This window comes from Citrus clementina, unplaced genomic scaffold (assembly GCF_000493195.1).
Source record: "Citrus clementina cultivar Clemenules unplaced genomic scaffold, Citrus_clementina_v1.0 scaffold_3, whole genome shotgun sequence".
NCBI classification, from domain to species: Eukaryota; Viridiplantae; Streptophyta; class Magnoliopsida; order Sapindales; family Rutaceae; genus Citrus; species Citrus x clementina.
The window spans coordinates 23,875,877-23,891,702 of NW_006262339.1; the positions used below are offsets into that span (position 1 = coordinate 23,875,877).

Genomic DNA, 15,826 nt, shown 5'->3' on the forward strand with positions numbered 1-15,826 from the left:
GGATGAAACAGGAGGAGCATAAATCCCTTCGAAATTTTGTAAAATGATATCACTGAGTCGTGCTGGATCTAGGAGCTTTTAATCACTCGCAGGCGTTGAGGGGATTAAAAGAAGGTGTAAGAATCGACCGATTGTGGTATAACTTAAGAAGCCCCCTAGTGCAGAATTACTTGGCGGGGTATGAACAGGCGAGGCGAGATATAGAAATCGGCAAGGATAAAAAGTGAACAGCTGGAAGAGCTGAGACGAAAGGAACGGAGAGCCTCGAACGGGAGCGGGTCGAGAAAGCGAGCTGGGGAATCTTCAGTAATGGGTGGAATATTAGCTCTGTCCCGCCCTTACCCCATGGCTCCGAGATCACAACAGTTCCAACACAACCGGGCTCAACCTCCGAGCCCCCCGTACCCAGAGCGGCAGCGAGAATTCAGGCAGATGGCTACCCACCCTTATCACAATACTCCCAGAGTGTTAAATGCAACTAATTCCAAGTCTGGACGACCAGAGCAGCTACCGACCATACCAGCCCGAGGTGACATCCATGATAGCCGAGCAGTTCAATTGGTTGACCAGAGCGTGGCATATAGACAGTACACTCCATTAAAAATCTCCATAGAGGAACTGTATGAGAGGATCGAGGGACGAGGCCTGCTGTACCCTCCAGCCCCTATAACAAAACCTGCTCACCGACGGGATAAGAGCAAATTCTGTAAATTCCACAACACTCATGGTCACACTATCAGCCAATGTCATGACCTAAAGATTCAGGTGGAGGATTTAGTGAGGAACCGATACTTGGATGAGTATGTAGATGGAGTGTCCCCTGTCATTGAATCACAAGACACACGGGATGAAGGAGTTGAGAGGGATCTGGAACGTGAACAGCCGGCTATCCGTGTTATAGCAGGAGGGCCAACATTGGCTGGGGATTCGAACAGGGCACGGAAGAACTATGGGAGATACGCCATGACCAGCAAAGAAGTGCTTTTCAATTTGCCAGCAGCCAAGAAGGCAAAAGTGCGGCAAATTCCCATTATGTGGACAGATGACGACGAAGAGGGTATTTTATATCCTTATGAGGATGCATTGGTGATTAAGGCAATGGTGGCTGGTACAGAATTGCGACGAATACTGGTGGATACGGGCAGCTCGGTTGACATCCTGTTTAAGTCGGCCCTAGATAATATGGGAATTGTAAACTTGAAGTTGGAACGGACAAATACATCCTTAAAGGGATTTGGAGGGGGACGGTTAACTCCCATGGGGATCATCGAACTCCTGATTACTGTGGGGACAAAGCCGTTTGAAAGAATGATGATGTTGGACTTTGTCGTGGTAGAGGAAAAAAGCCCTTACCAGATGATACTGGGGAGACCGTTCATGAGGATAAGCCAATGTGTAATGTCCACGCATTATCTGGCGCTGAAGTACAGAGTAAATGGAGTTGTTGGTGTAGTAAAAGGCAACCAGAGAATGGCAAGGAGCTGCTATGCTACAGCGGCCAAGGAAACGCTGCAGGTTACCTCTCTAGATAATCGAGGGGATTCGAAAAAGGGTCGCCAGGAACCTGTCGAGATGTTGGAGGGAGTTGTTGTAAGCAAGAGTAACCCGAGCAGAGTAGTTAAGGTCGGGTCAGAATTGGGCGAAGCAATAAAAGGCGAGTTGGTAAAGTGTCTACAGTCCCATGCAGACATATTTGCCTGGTCTCATAAGGATATACCAGGAATTGATCGAAGGGTAGCCTGCCACAAGTTGGCGATCAGGAGAGGAGCAAGGCCAGTGAGGCAGAAAATGAGGTGCTTCAACCAGGAAAGGTACGAGGCTATAAATGCTGAGGTGGAAAAGTTGCTGAAAGCAGGATTTATAAGGGAAGCCAAGTACCCGGAGTGGATTTCCAATGTAGTACTAGTAAAGAAGGTCAATGGGAAGTGGAGAATGTGTATAGACTTCACGGACCTCAATAAGGCATGCCCGAAGGACAGCTTTCCCCTACCAAAAATAGATCAGTTGGTGGACTCAACAGCGGGTCATAGTCTGCTCAGTTTCATGGACGCTTTTTCCGGATACAACCAGATACCCATGGACGAGCAGGATGAGGAAAGCACCACCTTTATAACTAACATGGGTTTGTTTTGTTACAGGGTGATGCCTTTTGGCCTGAAAAATACAGGAGCTACCTATCAAAGATTAGTGAACAAGGTCTTCAAACCATTGATCGGTCACACTATGGGGGTATATGTGGACGATATGATCACAAAGTCAAAGGAACCGAGAGATCATGTGAAGCACTTGGAAGAGACCTTCGAATTGCTGAGAAGGTATGAAATGAAGCTGAACCCGGAGAAATGTGCATTTGGGGTCAACTCGGGCAAATTTTTGGGATACCTGGTGAGCCACCGAGGGATTGAGGCCAACCCGGAAAAGATACGGGTGGTGATAGAAATGAGGTCCCCATGAACAGTTAAGGAAGTGCAGAGCCTTACGGGGAAATTGGCAGCATTGAACCGATTCATTTCGCGAGCCACTGATAAGTGCCACACTTTCTTCCAAATCATAAAGAAATGGAGGAAGATGGAATGGACATCGAAATGCGAGGAGGCATTTGGACAGCTAAAGGAATACCTAGCCCGCGCCCCGTTACTATCAACTCCGAGAGAGGGTGACCAGCTGCTTTGGTACTTGGCAATCTCTAAATGGGCTACCAGCTCGGTATTAGTCAGGGAGGAAGAAGGAAGGCAACACCCGGTATATTATACAAGCAAGGCCCTAGTGGATGCAGAAACCAGGTATCCACTGATGGAGAAGTGGGCACTGGCTCTAATAACGGCAGCACGCAAACTCCGACCATATTTCCAAGCCCACCAGATTATTGTGATGACTGACCAGCCCCTTCGGCAAATGCTTCAAAAACCATATGCATCTGGTCAGTTAGTAAAATGGTCCGTGGAGTTGAGCGAGTTTGACCTATCTTATAAGCCCCGAGGAGCAATCAAAGCCCAAGCTCTGACCGATTTTATGATTGACCGAGCTGAACCAGGGGAAGAGATTCGGGAGGAACAAGCAATCGAGCAGGAGAAACCAGAGGGGGTGTGGCTGGTGATGGTCGATGGGTCGCGTAGTGAACAAGGGTCCGGAGCAGGAGTGGTAATACGGAGCCCAGAAGGGGTCGAGGTATTCTATGCAGTAAAATTTGAGTTTCAGCTTACGAATAACCAAGCTGAATATGAGGCCTTCATTACTGGGCTCGGGCTTGCACGCGCGCTACGAGCTGAAAGAGTAGAAATCCGAGCAGATTCCCAGCTAGTTTGCAATCAGCTCTGCGACCAATTCCAAGTAAGGGAAGAGAAGTTGGGGCTTTACTTGAAGAAGGCGAAGCAAATGGTCGGACTCTTCAAAGAGGTAGAGGTAAAGCAGATATCCCGGAATGAGAATTACCGAGCCGATATGTTGGTTAGGATGGCTGCAACTGCAGATGCAAAATTACCTAAGTCAGAGGTGAGGATGTCACCAAGTATAGGGGGAGAAGTAGAGGTGATGAGAATAAGCACTGGAGAATCCTGGATGGACCCGATTCGCGCATATATCCGCGATGGAGTATTACCAGAGGACAAAAGTCAAGCCAGAAAATTAAAATACCGAGCAGCGAGGTACACGCTACTTGACGGAGTGCTGTATCGCCGGTTCACCTTGCCCCTTTTAAGATGTTTGGATGACGAGGAGGCAGATTATGTACTGAGGGAGATTCATGAAGGGATATGTGGCAATCACTCGGGAGCAAGAACTTTAGCCTTCAAGGCACTCCAGCAAGGATACTTCTGGCCAACCATGCACCAGGATGCGAAAAGGATGGCAAAGAACTGTAAAACCTGCCAAAGCTTCTCTGTGGTTCCTGCACAACCCCCAGAAAAGCTGACCACTATGATGTCCCCATGGCCTTTTGCTCAATGGGGAATCGACCTGATTGGCTCATTACCAAAGGGCCGAGGAGCGGCAACACATACTATTGTAGCAATAGATTACTTCACTAAATGGGTAGAAGTGGGAGTCCTCAGCCAAATCACGGAGAGAAAGACAACGGATTTTATTTGGAAGAATATCATCTACAGATACGTAATCCCCTATACCATCATCACAGACAATGGGAGGCAATTCGACAACAACAACTTTAGAGAATTTTGCCGGAACCTGGGGGTGGACCTGAAGTTCTGCACCCCCGCACACCCACAAGCAAATGGACAAGTGGAAGCAGCCAACAAAGTAATAAAGAAACTCCTGAAAACAAGACTGGGAGAGAAGAAGGGAGCTTGGGTCGACGAATTACCAGGCGCACTGTGGGCTTACTGGACAACTCACAAAACCGCCACCGGGGAAACCCGTTTGCTTTAGCTTTTGGTCATGAGGCGGTAGTCCCAACAGAAATTGGAGTAGGAAAGCATCGGACAGAACATTTCAATAAGGAGCAAAATGATGAGCAGATCTGCTTGAGCCTGGACCTATTGGAGGAGAAAAGGGAAGGGGCCTCGCAGAAAGTGGCCCAGTGTCAGCAGAGGGTCACGCGTTATTACAACAAGAAAGAACTCGTGAGGCAGTTCCGAGCAGGGGATTGGGTGATTAGGAAGGTGAATCAAAACACTAGGGATCCTTACCATGGCGTGCTCGACTCGAAATGGGAAGGCTCGTACAGGGCGATTCGAGCGACTGGACCAGGGGCTTACAAGCTAGCGTACCCAAACGGGCGAGACGTGAAGAGGTCGTGGAACGCCGAGCACTTAAAGAAGTATTTCCAGTAAGCAAAGTGCTCTACTAAGTCTTCATTTTGACAAGTTATTTCTATTAAATGCATGATGAAGTGTTACACATGCATATATTCCGCATTTTTGTAATGCATTCAACTTTCAATAAAGACGAATTCAGCATGAAATCCCTCTGTTGACAGTCCCATTAAATTTTTACTAAGGCAAATATGTGCCTACTCCTGCTCGGTCACCGAAGACCAGCAGGCAATTGCAAGAAATTTTACTAAGGCAAGTAAGTGTTTGTTCCTGCTCGGTCAACGAAAGACCAGCAGGCGATTCCACGAAATTCAACTAAGGCAAATAAGTGCATGCTCCTGCTCGGTCACCGAAGACCAGCAGGCAATTGCAAGAAATTTTACTAAGGCAAGTAAGTGCCTGTTTCTGCTCGGTCAACGAAAGACCAGCAGGCGATTCCACGAAATTCGACTAAGGCAAATAAGTGCTTGCTCCTGCTTGGTCACCGAAGACCAGCAAGCAATTGCAAGAAATTTTACAAAGGCAAGCAAGTGCCTGTTTCTGCTCAGTCAACGAAAGACCAGCAGGCAATTTTATGAAAATTCTACTAAGGCAAGTTAGTGCCTGCTTCTGCTCGGTCAATAAAAGACCAGCAGCCAATTTTACGAAAATTCTACTGAGGTAAGTTAGTGCCTGCTCCTGTTCGGTCAACGAACGACCAGCAGGCAATTTTGCAAAAATTTTACTAAGGCAAGCGTATGCCTATTCCTGCTCGGTCCACTAAAGAACCAGCAGGCAAAATCAGATAAATTGTCAAGTTAATTTGCAGAAACAATCCATGAGCAAAAACCAGACAAGAAACCCAATAGAGAGCATCTAAAAATTTATAAACGTTCAAATGTTTACAAAACAAATGAAAATCTAGAGTCTATACAAAAATAGACCTAAAGATTAGGAGGGTCAACGGCTCCAGCAGGTGAAGGATCAGCAATCTCGGGAGGTGGAAGATCAGCAGTACCGAGAGGAGGAGGCACGGACCCTTGACCCACTTCAAAAGCACGTCCCCCAGCTTCCCCCTCCTGCACCCCATCTAAAGGAGTCTCCACCTGATCCTGCTCACCCTACTCCTTATCTGTCTGGCCGACCTCTGCCATATACCGCTGCACTCCAACTTCCAGCTTGCTCATGTCCAGCTCGGGATATTCTTCCTTAAGCACAGACATGATGCACTTATAGGAGAAAGCAACCCCAAAGTCATACTCGGCATCCAGCCGATCGTCCACATCAGCAGATTTGCCTTTCTCCTCAGCCAGCTGCTCGCTCAGAGATTTGATTTCTCCCTCAAGGGCGGTCCTCAAAGTATCTCTCTCACTTTGAGTAGCCTGAAGATCAGACTTCAGGTCACCCAACTCACCCTCAAGTTTGGAGGTGGTGGACTCAGCAACAGCAACTTTCTCCTCCAGATCCGTGCTCTACTTGTTCAGCTCAGCCAGCTTCTCCTTCAAGCGATCAGCAGATTCAGCTTTCTTCTTCAACTCCTGATTGTTGGCTTGAAGCCTCCTCTCAAGGCGCGTGGACCCATTCTTGTAACACGAAACCAAGGTGGCCAGCCTGAAGGAGACTCTTTGAACAGAACCAGCTAGCTCGAAGAGGTCCATACTCTCGATGTCCTTCACCATCTTGGGCCCCACCAATTTTCTGTAATCCTTCTAATACGGGCTCAGGTAGTCACCTTGATCCCGCGATGGAAGAGGAGAGGATCGGTCCCCAGACTGGATGCTGACCTTAGGACTCTTATCGGAAGTTTTCTCCCCACCACTCTTACGAGGTAGAAGAGGGGGCAGAGCAGGAACAGGAGCCTTGGAAAGACCGACGCTGGTTTTCTTTGGAGGAGGGGGAGGGTTGCTGGAGCTGCTTGAAGCCCGACCACGCTTTCTGCTCATCGCGCTGAGGATTTTGTTATCCATTCCAGCAGCTATGTCCACTAGACCCGAACCGACCAGGTTTGTTGGTGACAGGAGGTCTTGGCAGGTAGACGCGTTCACCAGAGCAGTTTCCACCTGAAGCAAAGGTCGGTCTTCAAGCCCCTCGATCAAACCCCACGACTTTGAAATAACAAAAAAGGTTAAAGAACCCAAATAAGTGACAATTTGATTAAGAACATAGGCAAAAATGAACGACCTGGGGTGACAAAATGTGTTGGAAGGTAAATATCCCCACCAAGCGACCGAACTGCTGGACACCAGTTTCCTCTAGCAAAGAAGAATTTGTTCTTCTAATTTTTACATGAAGAAGGAAACCCAGTGATCGGTTTCCTCTTTGCAGAACTTGACATAAAGTAGTACCAGCCCGCTTCCCTCGGGCTACTCCACAGCTGGTACAGATGCTTCACTTCAACAAGGGAAGACTCCTCCAACCCGCACCTCTCCCACAACACAAACATTGCCGAGAGAACCCTCCACCCATTTGGGTGTAGCTGACCTGGGGCTAGGTGCATACCGCCCAGTATCTTGGCAAAATAACGTTGAAGGGGCAGCCGAGCTCCTAGTCTGAAACTCTCCAAGTGCATCGTCACATACCCTTTCGGAGGCTGACTAGGAACATCACCTTTTTCAGGAACTACAAGGAGAACCTCATTGGGAATGTTATAGAGGTTCGTAAGCTTAAATAGATCGGTGGGGGTGGTGGCACAATCTATGAAATCAATAGGGTAAGAATCCGCCTCCACCCTATGGCCAAGATTTCTTTTCTTAGCAGGTCCGCTCGGCTCGGAACTGCTCCCCTCACCATCACCCACTTCTCCAGGGACCCCAACCCCACCAGAACCGTGGTTCTCACCCGAGCCAGAAGCAGGTCCCCCTCTATTTCCTACAAGTTCTAATTCAGGGGAAGGTGAAATGGTCAGGGGACGTGGGTACTCAAGGGTATCCCTACCATGGGAAAGACCTACACTACTAGAGGGATGTAAAAAATCAGTGGGTATGGACAATTTAAGGTTTGAATCCCCTGTTTCTTCGTCACTCTCATTGGTAATTAACTTCCTTTTCTGATTTGACATATCGAAATCCCAAAAGAAAACAAAGCAAACTCGAGTATATGGATACAAAAGGGGCAACACAGAACCCAACCAACAACAACCAGAGAAGAAGTTAAAAGTTATACTTGGAATAAACTGGCACTTAGAGCGCTGCCGTGACAGAGAGAACACCCAGCAAGTGGATACTCCGGACGCATGAAGTGTGAGCAAAGTTTGAAGAGGGGGTTGATTAACGACGGAGAAACGAATAACAAAACGATGACAATTTCAATCTAGGGATTTGAAGCGAAAAGGGGGAAATGGAAGCATTTAAGTGAGGGGGGTGCCAGCTCACTCACCGGATATCGAGGAATGGATAGCCCGTCGTTTCAAATTTCAAATACGAAGAGTCTGGAGATGCCACGTCACTAACCGTTATAAGAGGCCAGGTTAGATGTGAGCCCAGATATGCAATGGACAAGCTCATGAAGGCCCATGCTCAGGTCGGAGTCCCCCTAGAGGAAAAACGGAACCTCAGGTCCATCCCAGTAAAAAGAAGACCAGATGAGAAGTTCCCCGGGCCGGTAATATTCTATTATCAGTTTCTACTCTCAACTCGTTTCACTCGCAAGACCAGAAACTGGGGGACTAATGTTAGGTAAATAAGAGCACCAGCTCGGTCATGCCATAGTCCCCACCCCGGGGTGGATCACCTCAGCCGAACGGTATAAGCAGAACACTGGAAATAAGCCTTCTACAAATATGAGCCAACCAGAGATGAGTACCAGCCACAGAAGTACACCGACCAGAAGCATATACCGAGCCGATACCCATCCCCCAAAGAACGGAAACACGATTTCACAGAATCACGATAGTTGCGCATTTCCCAGAACCGTCGAGGGAGACGCGAGATCTCACGATTGCCCACAATGTAGCAGTTAAAGTCCCATGAAGGGCTGCCACTACCTGAAAAAAGAGGGATGAAGGGTAAACGGAAATGTGGGGTAGCAGCTATAAAAGAGGAAGAAATCAATGAAGAAAGGGGGACAGAAAAACTGAGAGAAGGGAAAACTCTGCCAAATTGTATCCAGACCCTTTTCAATACCAATAGTGAGCCAATTCTAAGCAATTATTTGAATCTTAATTGCACCGTTTTCCCGTAAACACCTTGTGCTAACTTAGGCATCGGAGGGTTTACGCCGGCAAAACCACCGGCGTCTCTGATCCATTTTTGTGAACGCAGGCTTAGTGAGAAAAAGAAGGAGAAGTCTAACTTCAGTAACTAGAGCGATCGTTGAAGTAAGGAGAAATTGACATCCTCATTGTTGATAACACAAACGTTGGTGTAAAGATCTGGTCAGGCAGAGGACGAGCAGATTTCAGCATCAACATAATTTATAGGGAGATTGTAAATTTCCTTACTCAAATCAATATATACCACTTATTCTGACTATTTTTACAATATTTAATAACTCTCCTGGTACCATCACTTTGCAATATTATCCTTCTGAAAAACAATAAGTAGTATATATTAATTTCAATTGGAAAACTAGCAATCTCCCTTATTTCATATTTCATGCAAATTCCTCCTATTTGAAGTTACTGCTGCTAATTTTATGTATTTGGTAGGCCTGAATCGGAACTTATAAACGAAGTTGTTAATCATATTTTAAAGAGACTGCTGGATCAAGTTTTTCGGCGGAATGATAACAAAAACCAGCTGGTTGGAGTAGAATCAAGAGTTGAGGAAATTGAATATCTACTAGGTGTTCAGTCGAAAGATGTTTACGCTTTAAGGATTTGGGGCATTGGTGGTATAGGCAAAACAACAATCGCTAGAGCTACTTTCGACAAAATCTCTAGCGATTTTGAAGGTTCTTGCTTCCTTGAAAATGTTAGAGAAGAGTCACAAAAACCGGGAGGATTAGGTTGCTTGCGACAAAAACTTCTTTCAAATTTATTGAAAGATAAAAATGTGAGTCTTGATATTGGTCTCAATTTTAGAAGGCTCAGCCGCATGAAGGTTCTGATTGTTTTTGATGATGTGACTTGCTTCAGCCAATTAGAATCTATAATTGGAAGTCTTGATTGGTTGACGCCTGTGAGTCGAATCATAATAACCACCAGAAATAAACAAGTGCTTAGAAATTGGGGGGTGAGTAAAATATATGAGATCGAGGCATTAGAATATCATCACGCTCTTGAGCTTTTCATTCGACATGCCTTCAAACAAAACCATCCTTACGTTGGTTACGAGCAATTTTCAAGGAAGGCAATGAAATATGCTCAAGGTGTTCCTTTAGCTCTTAAAGTTTTGGGTTGCTTTCTATATGAAAGAGAAAAGGAAGTCTGGGAAAGTGCAATAAATAAATTGCAAAGAATCCTCCATCCAAGTATCCTAGAGGTATTAAAAATAAGTTACGATAGTTTGGATGATAAGGAGAAAAATATTTTCCTTGATGTTGCTTGTTTCTTTCAAGGCGAGGATGTAAATCTAGTAATGAAATTCCATAATGCAAGCGGTTTCTACCCAGAAATAGGAATAAGTGTTCTTGTTGATAAATCTCTCATTGCTATTGGTTCATACAACCAGATAAGAATGCATGATTTACTACAAGAGTTGGGTAGGGAAATTGTTCGACAAGAATCAATTAATCCTGGAAACCGCAGTAGGTTGTGGCATCATGAGGATATCTATGAAGTTCTTACATATAACACGGTAAGCAGTTTGTTGTGGATAATTATTTTGAAATATTCTAGCATTTACAAACTTGATATGAATATATTTATATATGCTCGAACTGATGAGTGTTAGAATTAATAGAAGAGCGACAATGATTAGAAAAAACCATATCCGTTAGATGACGTAGCAATAAATTATAAATGCCATGACAACTTGCATAATCGTCTGCAAGCATAATTGATATGCCAATTTGTATAGTACACAGACGGAATTTTTATATTAAGTATTACTTGTGTTATTATGTTTCTTTGTGCATTTGCAATTAAAAGTTTAACTGCCTAGCAATAACTAAAAACATGAATTATTGATTTGAGAAATGATGAAGAGTCCACTCCAATCCCACATAAACTCGACTAAATAATAAATAAAAAGTTGAATTATTAACTAAGCTACCTCTAATTGTGAATTAGTGAGAAACTTGCCCCAAAAATTTGACTTGGTGGGGTTGAAGTGCGATTCATTGGTGGAATACACATATCTTTCATTTGATTTTAACTTTATTGCTTTTTCATTTATTTTTAGGGGACAGAAAAAATTGAGGGCATGTGTTTGGATATGTCAAAAGTAAAAGAGCTCCATCCAAATTCCAATACTTTCACAAAGATGCCTAAATTGAGATTTTTAAAGTTCTATAGTTCATTATTCAATGGAGAGAACAAATGTAAGATGTCTTATTTGCAAGACCCTGGATTTGCTGAAGTGAAATATCTTCACTGGCATGGATATCCGTTGAAGTCATTACCCTCAAACCTCAGTGCAGAGAAGCTTATGTTACTTGAAGTGCCTGATAGTGACATTGAACGACTTGGGATTGTGTGAAGGTATGCATATCTTATTATATATGTGCAATCTTTCAATAACAACCTTAAATTATTATACGTGGTAACGATTTTGTCTTGGCCTCATTTTTGACCGAGCAGCATTATAGTAAGTTAAACCAGATAATCCATGCTGCCTGCCATAAGCTAATTGCCAAAATTCCAAATCCCACGTTGATGCCACGTCTGAACAAGCTAGTTACGTTGAATCTAAGAGGTAGCAAAAGCCTGAAAAGTCTTCCATCTGGAATATTTAACTTGGAATTTCTTACCAAACTTGATCTATCGGGCTGCTCAAAACTGAAAAGGCTTCCAGAGATCTCATCAGGTAATATAAGCTGGTTATTTTTAAGGGGGATTGCAATTGAAGAACTACCCTCATCAATTGAGCGTCTACTTAGGCTCGGATACTTAGACCTTTCAGATTGTAAAAGGCTTAAGAGTCTCCCAAGCAGCCTCTATAGATTGAAATCTCTTGGAGTTCTTAGTCTCTGTGGTTGCTCAAATCTTCAGAGATTGCCCGAATGTCTTGGCCAATTATCCTCGCCAATAACATTTAATCTAGCGAAAACCAATATTGAGAGAATACCAGAAAGCATTATCCAACTTTTCGTGTCGGGATACCTCCTCTTAAGTTATGGTGAGAGGTTCGAATTCGTACAAAAGCCTCCATTCCTTGAACGAGGTTGCTTGGCACTGCAACCATTTATAGGTTTGTTCTCTAAGTTATGAATCTTACAGGCAATATTTTTTGACCGGAGAAATAATTTTAAATTGGAAGGTAATTCTACTGCAGGAATTGTTGAAGATACCCTGAGAATTCAGCATACGAACCATACGCCAGCTGTACGTTGGCAAGAAATATGGCAAGAAGTATGGCTAAATGTGTGTCTTTAACTCTCTCGACTTACAATTTCTACAATCTTTGGTTTTTTTTTTGGGTTTAAAATTATGTTTTTTTGGTACATAGAGGTTTTTCCATGGGCAAAGGTCATATAGTACTACCTGGGAATGAAATTCCAAAGTGGTTTGAGTTTCAAAGTGTGGGATCTTTTATAGCCTTGGAGATGCCCCCAGATTTCTTCAATAATAGCAGAGTGCAGGGCATTGCATTTAGTGCTATTTTAGCATTTTCAGACCGTCATGTAGATTGTGGCACATGGTTTTCATTTTCTTTTGAGCTCAAAGTGAAAACCACCAAAGATTGTGGTACGCATGACACACGATTATTTCAGAGCAGAGTTAATTATGTAGAATCAGATTACTTACATTTGGGGTACTATCAGTTCTGTGAAGAGGATTTTAATGGTTTTTGGAAATGCAATTGCATTCCTGAGGCAGTCCACTTTAATGTTTTTCCACCTTTGGAGTGCCAGTGCTGCGGGGTGAAAAAATGTGGGATCCATTTACTTAACACCCCAAATCCTACGTCAATGGAAGACCCAAGCACATGTTTCAACTGTCACGAAGAAGACTGAGATAGGTGTCATTTTCACTCAACTCACCTGAGTTGTGAATCCATTTGCTTAAACATGTATGCACTTTTTCAAGTATCTCTACCAATTCCATAGTTGGAATGGTGCATTTGATTCCATAGTTGATGTGGTATCGTCTTTGGTTAGAATTTATATTTACAAAAATGACTTGTAAGGAAAGGATTGAAGATGCCTGTGAACTTATATTTCGATTTAGATTATTGTATCTTTTTCATGTATAAAATTGGATCCTATCATTCACATATCATTGACAAGAGCAATATGGATTACTAAATCATTATTCTTTATTATTGTGCTGAATTTGATTTTTTATTGAATAATTTGATATATTTCTTGAATCAATTTGGAGCTTCTACAACTTGTCAGAGATCAGTTTCTCCAACATTCCCTTCGGCGCCAAAAGATAACCAAGCGGTTGAATAAGAATTGATATATACAACATAAATACAAGAGTTGTTTTGTCTTTTTACAATAGGAATAATATATAATGCTCGTTAAAACTTGCTGATGAGAAAGTAAATTCCTCAGAAATTAAATGTTTCAGCCAACCAAGGAAGCAGCTTTTCATGGACCAACTCAGGCCTGTCGTCATGGGGGCAATGTCCTACTCCATCCAATACAATTAGCTTCACATTTGAGAGTTTAGAAGGCAGAGATGAGAAGTATTTACCAACAGGTCCATCGAGGGGTGTGAATGGATCCTTATCACCCCATAAAACTAGTACAGGTATAGAGATTGATGGCATCAATTGAACTGGGTTCGGCCCTGGTGGGCCTGTTACAATCGAAACAAATGCATCAAGTGCCCCTTCCTCATTGGCGGGCTCTCGTATGATCTGCAGTTTTGAGGTCGATTCATTAATTATGAGAAGCCATTTTTGTAACAGGTTAAAATGGCATATAAGTGGAGAATATTAATACCTCAACCAGTGTTTCATCCACAGATTCCTTATTTGCATAAATGGACAGTAAAATATTCCTCAGTGTTTCCCTACAGCACCAAGATATGCACATCATAGAGTTTTTTTTTTTTTTATTTTGACTCTAGTGTCTTGGGATAATGAACAATGGACTGAATAGAGAGAAGAGAAAATACCTTTGTTTCACACGCTCAAATATAGCAGAAGCAATTGGCCTTTGCTTCAACAAAAAATCAATGAACCAAAGCAATGGTAACAATAGCTTGATTCTCCAATCATCAACAATTGCCTTGTTGTTCATGCCACCAGCACAATTCAACAGAACAAGCCCTTGAACAAGGGTTTGACTAGATTCTTATGGTAGAAAATATAGCAGGTTTGTCGTAAACCATAGATACCAAAAAGGATAATTAGGGGCAAGTGTTTCTTTGCAAGCAAGTTGAAGAATATCTGATGTCCAAGGGGAAGTTAAAATAAATATACCTGAGGCAGCAATAACACAAGCTAGGCTTCCAACAGAGTTACCTATAAGCACAGTTGGCTTCTTAACAACTTCATCCAAGAAATCCAATAGTAGCTGTATCAGTGAATCTCACTCAAGTTAGCAAGGAAAATAACTAAAGGTCAAGCGATTGATGACAAAAGATCCAACTTCTGGCTAGGGAACATTGCATACCTGAGCCCATCCCTCCATGGTATATGAATAACCAGCTGGCTTATCTGAAGCACCAAATCCAAGAAGGTCAATTGCATAAACCGTGTAGCTCTTTGCCAGGGTGCCAATATTCCTGAAATTACCTCAGAGATGACAAGAAAAATATCAATTCCTCACATTATTTAATAGGATAAAGGAATGGTGCACAAGCAAATTTTCATTCCCCTTTTCAACGGAGCAGTAAAATGAATACTTTTTCACTAGATTAAGAATCGGAAAATGGAAGAAGCCTATATCCATAAAAGGGTAATACGAAATGGAACCCTGAAACTCAGATCACCGGTTTGTCATCATCTAGGTGCAAGGAATAGAACTAGGTGTTAATGCCAATGCACCAGGAAATAACGAATAGATTTACCTTCATTATTCTTTTGCTTCATTCATCTTAATTAATTATTAGAAGTATAACACATATAAATGCATCCCTGAACTTCATAATACATAACAGAGTCAGAGGTATTACATACATAGGGGCATGACATGCTCCATACCAAAAAACAAATAAAGTCGAAAATGCCCAGAACGTAATTTGAATTGAACTCACAATAAAGGAGCTACGTTTTGTGCACCCAATAATTAACCCGCTACACAATTCACAACAAGAAAGAGCAATCTTATCTCGCTAACCTGCGCCAGTGAGGAATGGAGGCACCAAAGCCATGGACAAGGAGTAGAGGAGGAGAATTGGGATGTGAATTTGGAGTTGAAGAAACCAAGTAATTGATGGAGTACTGACCCTTCCATTTCCACATTTTGCAACTCTCCCTTATCTCATTAACCTCCAATTCCAGTGCAGCAGAAGCAGAATCCCCTCCACTGCTACTGTTAGTATAACTGATGGTAACATTTTGTCTCTTCTTCTTCTCCTTATTCCTCTGCTGGAACTGCAACTGAAACTGCCAACTCTTATTGCTCAATAGGGGCAAGCGTAGGCCTTTTACATCTCCATTTCCATTTCCAATCCTGAGTGTTGTTATTGGAATAATGAAAGAGGGAGTCCGAGCCCTTACCATCCACACGCTCATTCTTTTCTTGCTTTTTCAATTGAATATTTTCTGTGGCCTGGCTTGGTTTTTTGCAATGAATTCACAATATTTTTTTAAAAAATACAAATTAATAAAAATTTTGTATAGTTAATTAGTTAAATCCTTCTATTAATTTTTTTCTTGGGTTTTTTGACCATCTTTAATCATAAAACTTTAATACAAGTTTTATTTTAGTATTTTATTATTATGATATATAGCGACTAAATTACCATAATAAACATGAGTTATTGTATCTAATAATTTATGTATCTAGCTTATAATCTAATATTTTTAAATAAAATTTAATTGTTATTTTCTTTACTTTTATGGGTAAATTACATAAAA

General features: G+C 42.7%; 4 protein-coding genes across 4 annotated transcripts; 2 read left to right on the forward strand and 2 right to left on the reverse strand.

The window, feature by feature from the left end:
* The first annotated feature begins 2,568 nt into the window (after positions 1 to 2,568).
* LOC112099726 lies at positions 2,569 to 4,787 on the forward strand. Its single transcript, XM_024187177.1, has 2 exons — positions 2,569 to 4,029; positions 4,167 to 4,787. The coding sequence occupies exons 1-2, from the start codon at positions 2,569 to 2,571 to the stop codon at positions 4,785 to 4,787; spliced, it is 2,082 nt and encodes a 693-aa protein (XP_024042945.1).
* A 1,670-nt stretch (positions 4,788 to 6,457) lies between these two features.
* Positions 6,458 to 7,806, reverse strand: LOC112099727. The gene is made up of 2 exons (XM_024187179.1): positions 7,049 to 7,806; positions 6,458 to 6,929 (listed from the first exon to the last, which is right to left on the reverse strand). Exons 1-2 carry the CDS (start codon positions 7,804 to 7,806, stop codon positions 6,458 to 6,460), a joined length of 1,230 nt encoding a protein of 409 aa, XP_024042947.1.
* A 3,512-nt stretch (positions 7,807 to 11,318) lies between these two features.
* Positions 11,319 to 12,803, forward strand: LOC18048522 (disease resistance-like protein CSA1). Its single transcript, XM_024187180.1, has 4 exons — positions 11,319 to 11,328; positions 11,428 to 12,037; positions 12,122 to 12,212; positions 12,296 to 12,803. Exons 2-4 carry the CDS (start codon positions 11,503 to 11,505, stop codon positions 12,801 to 12,803), a joined length of 1,134 nt encoding a protein of 377 aa, XP_024042948.1. The 5' UTR covers positions 11,319 to 11,328; positions 11,428 to 11,502.
* Positions 12,804 to 13,279: 476 nt separating this feature from the next.
* LOC18048523 (pheophytinase, chloroplastic) lies at positions 13,280 to 15,469 on the reverse strand. Its single transcript, XM_006441807.2, has 6 exons — positions 15,084 to 15,469; positions 14,418 to 14,529; positions 14,225 to 14,318; positions 13,918 to 14,095; positions 13,743 to 13,812; positions 13,280 to 13,657 (listed from the first exon to the last, which is right to left on the reverse strand). Exons 1-6 carry the CDS (start codon positions 15,467 to 15,469, stop codon positions 13,346 to 13,348), a joined length of 1,152 nt encoding a protein of 383 aa, XP_006441870.2. The 3' UTR covers positions 13,280 to 13,345.
* Positions 15,470 to 15,826: the final 357 nt, after the last annotated feature.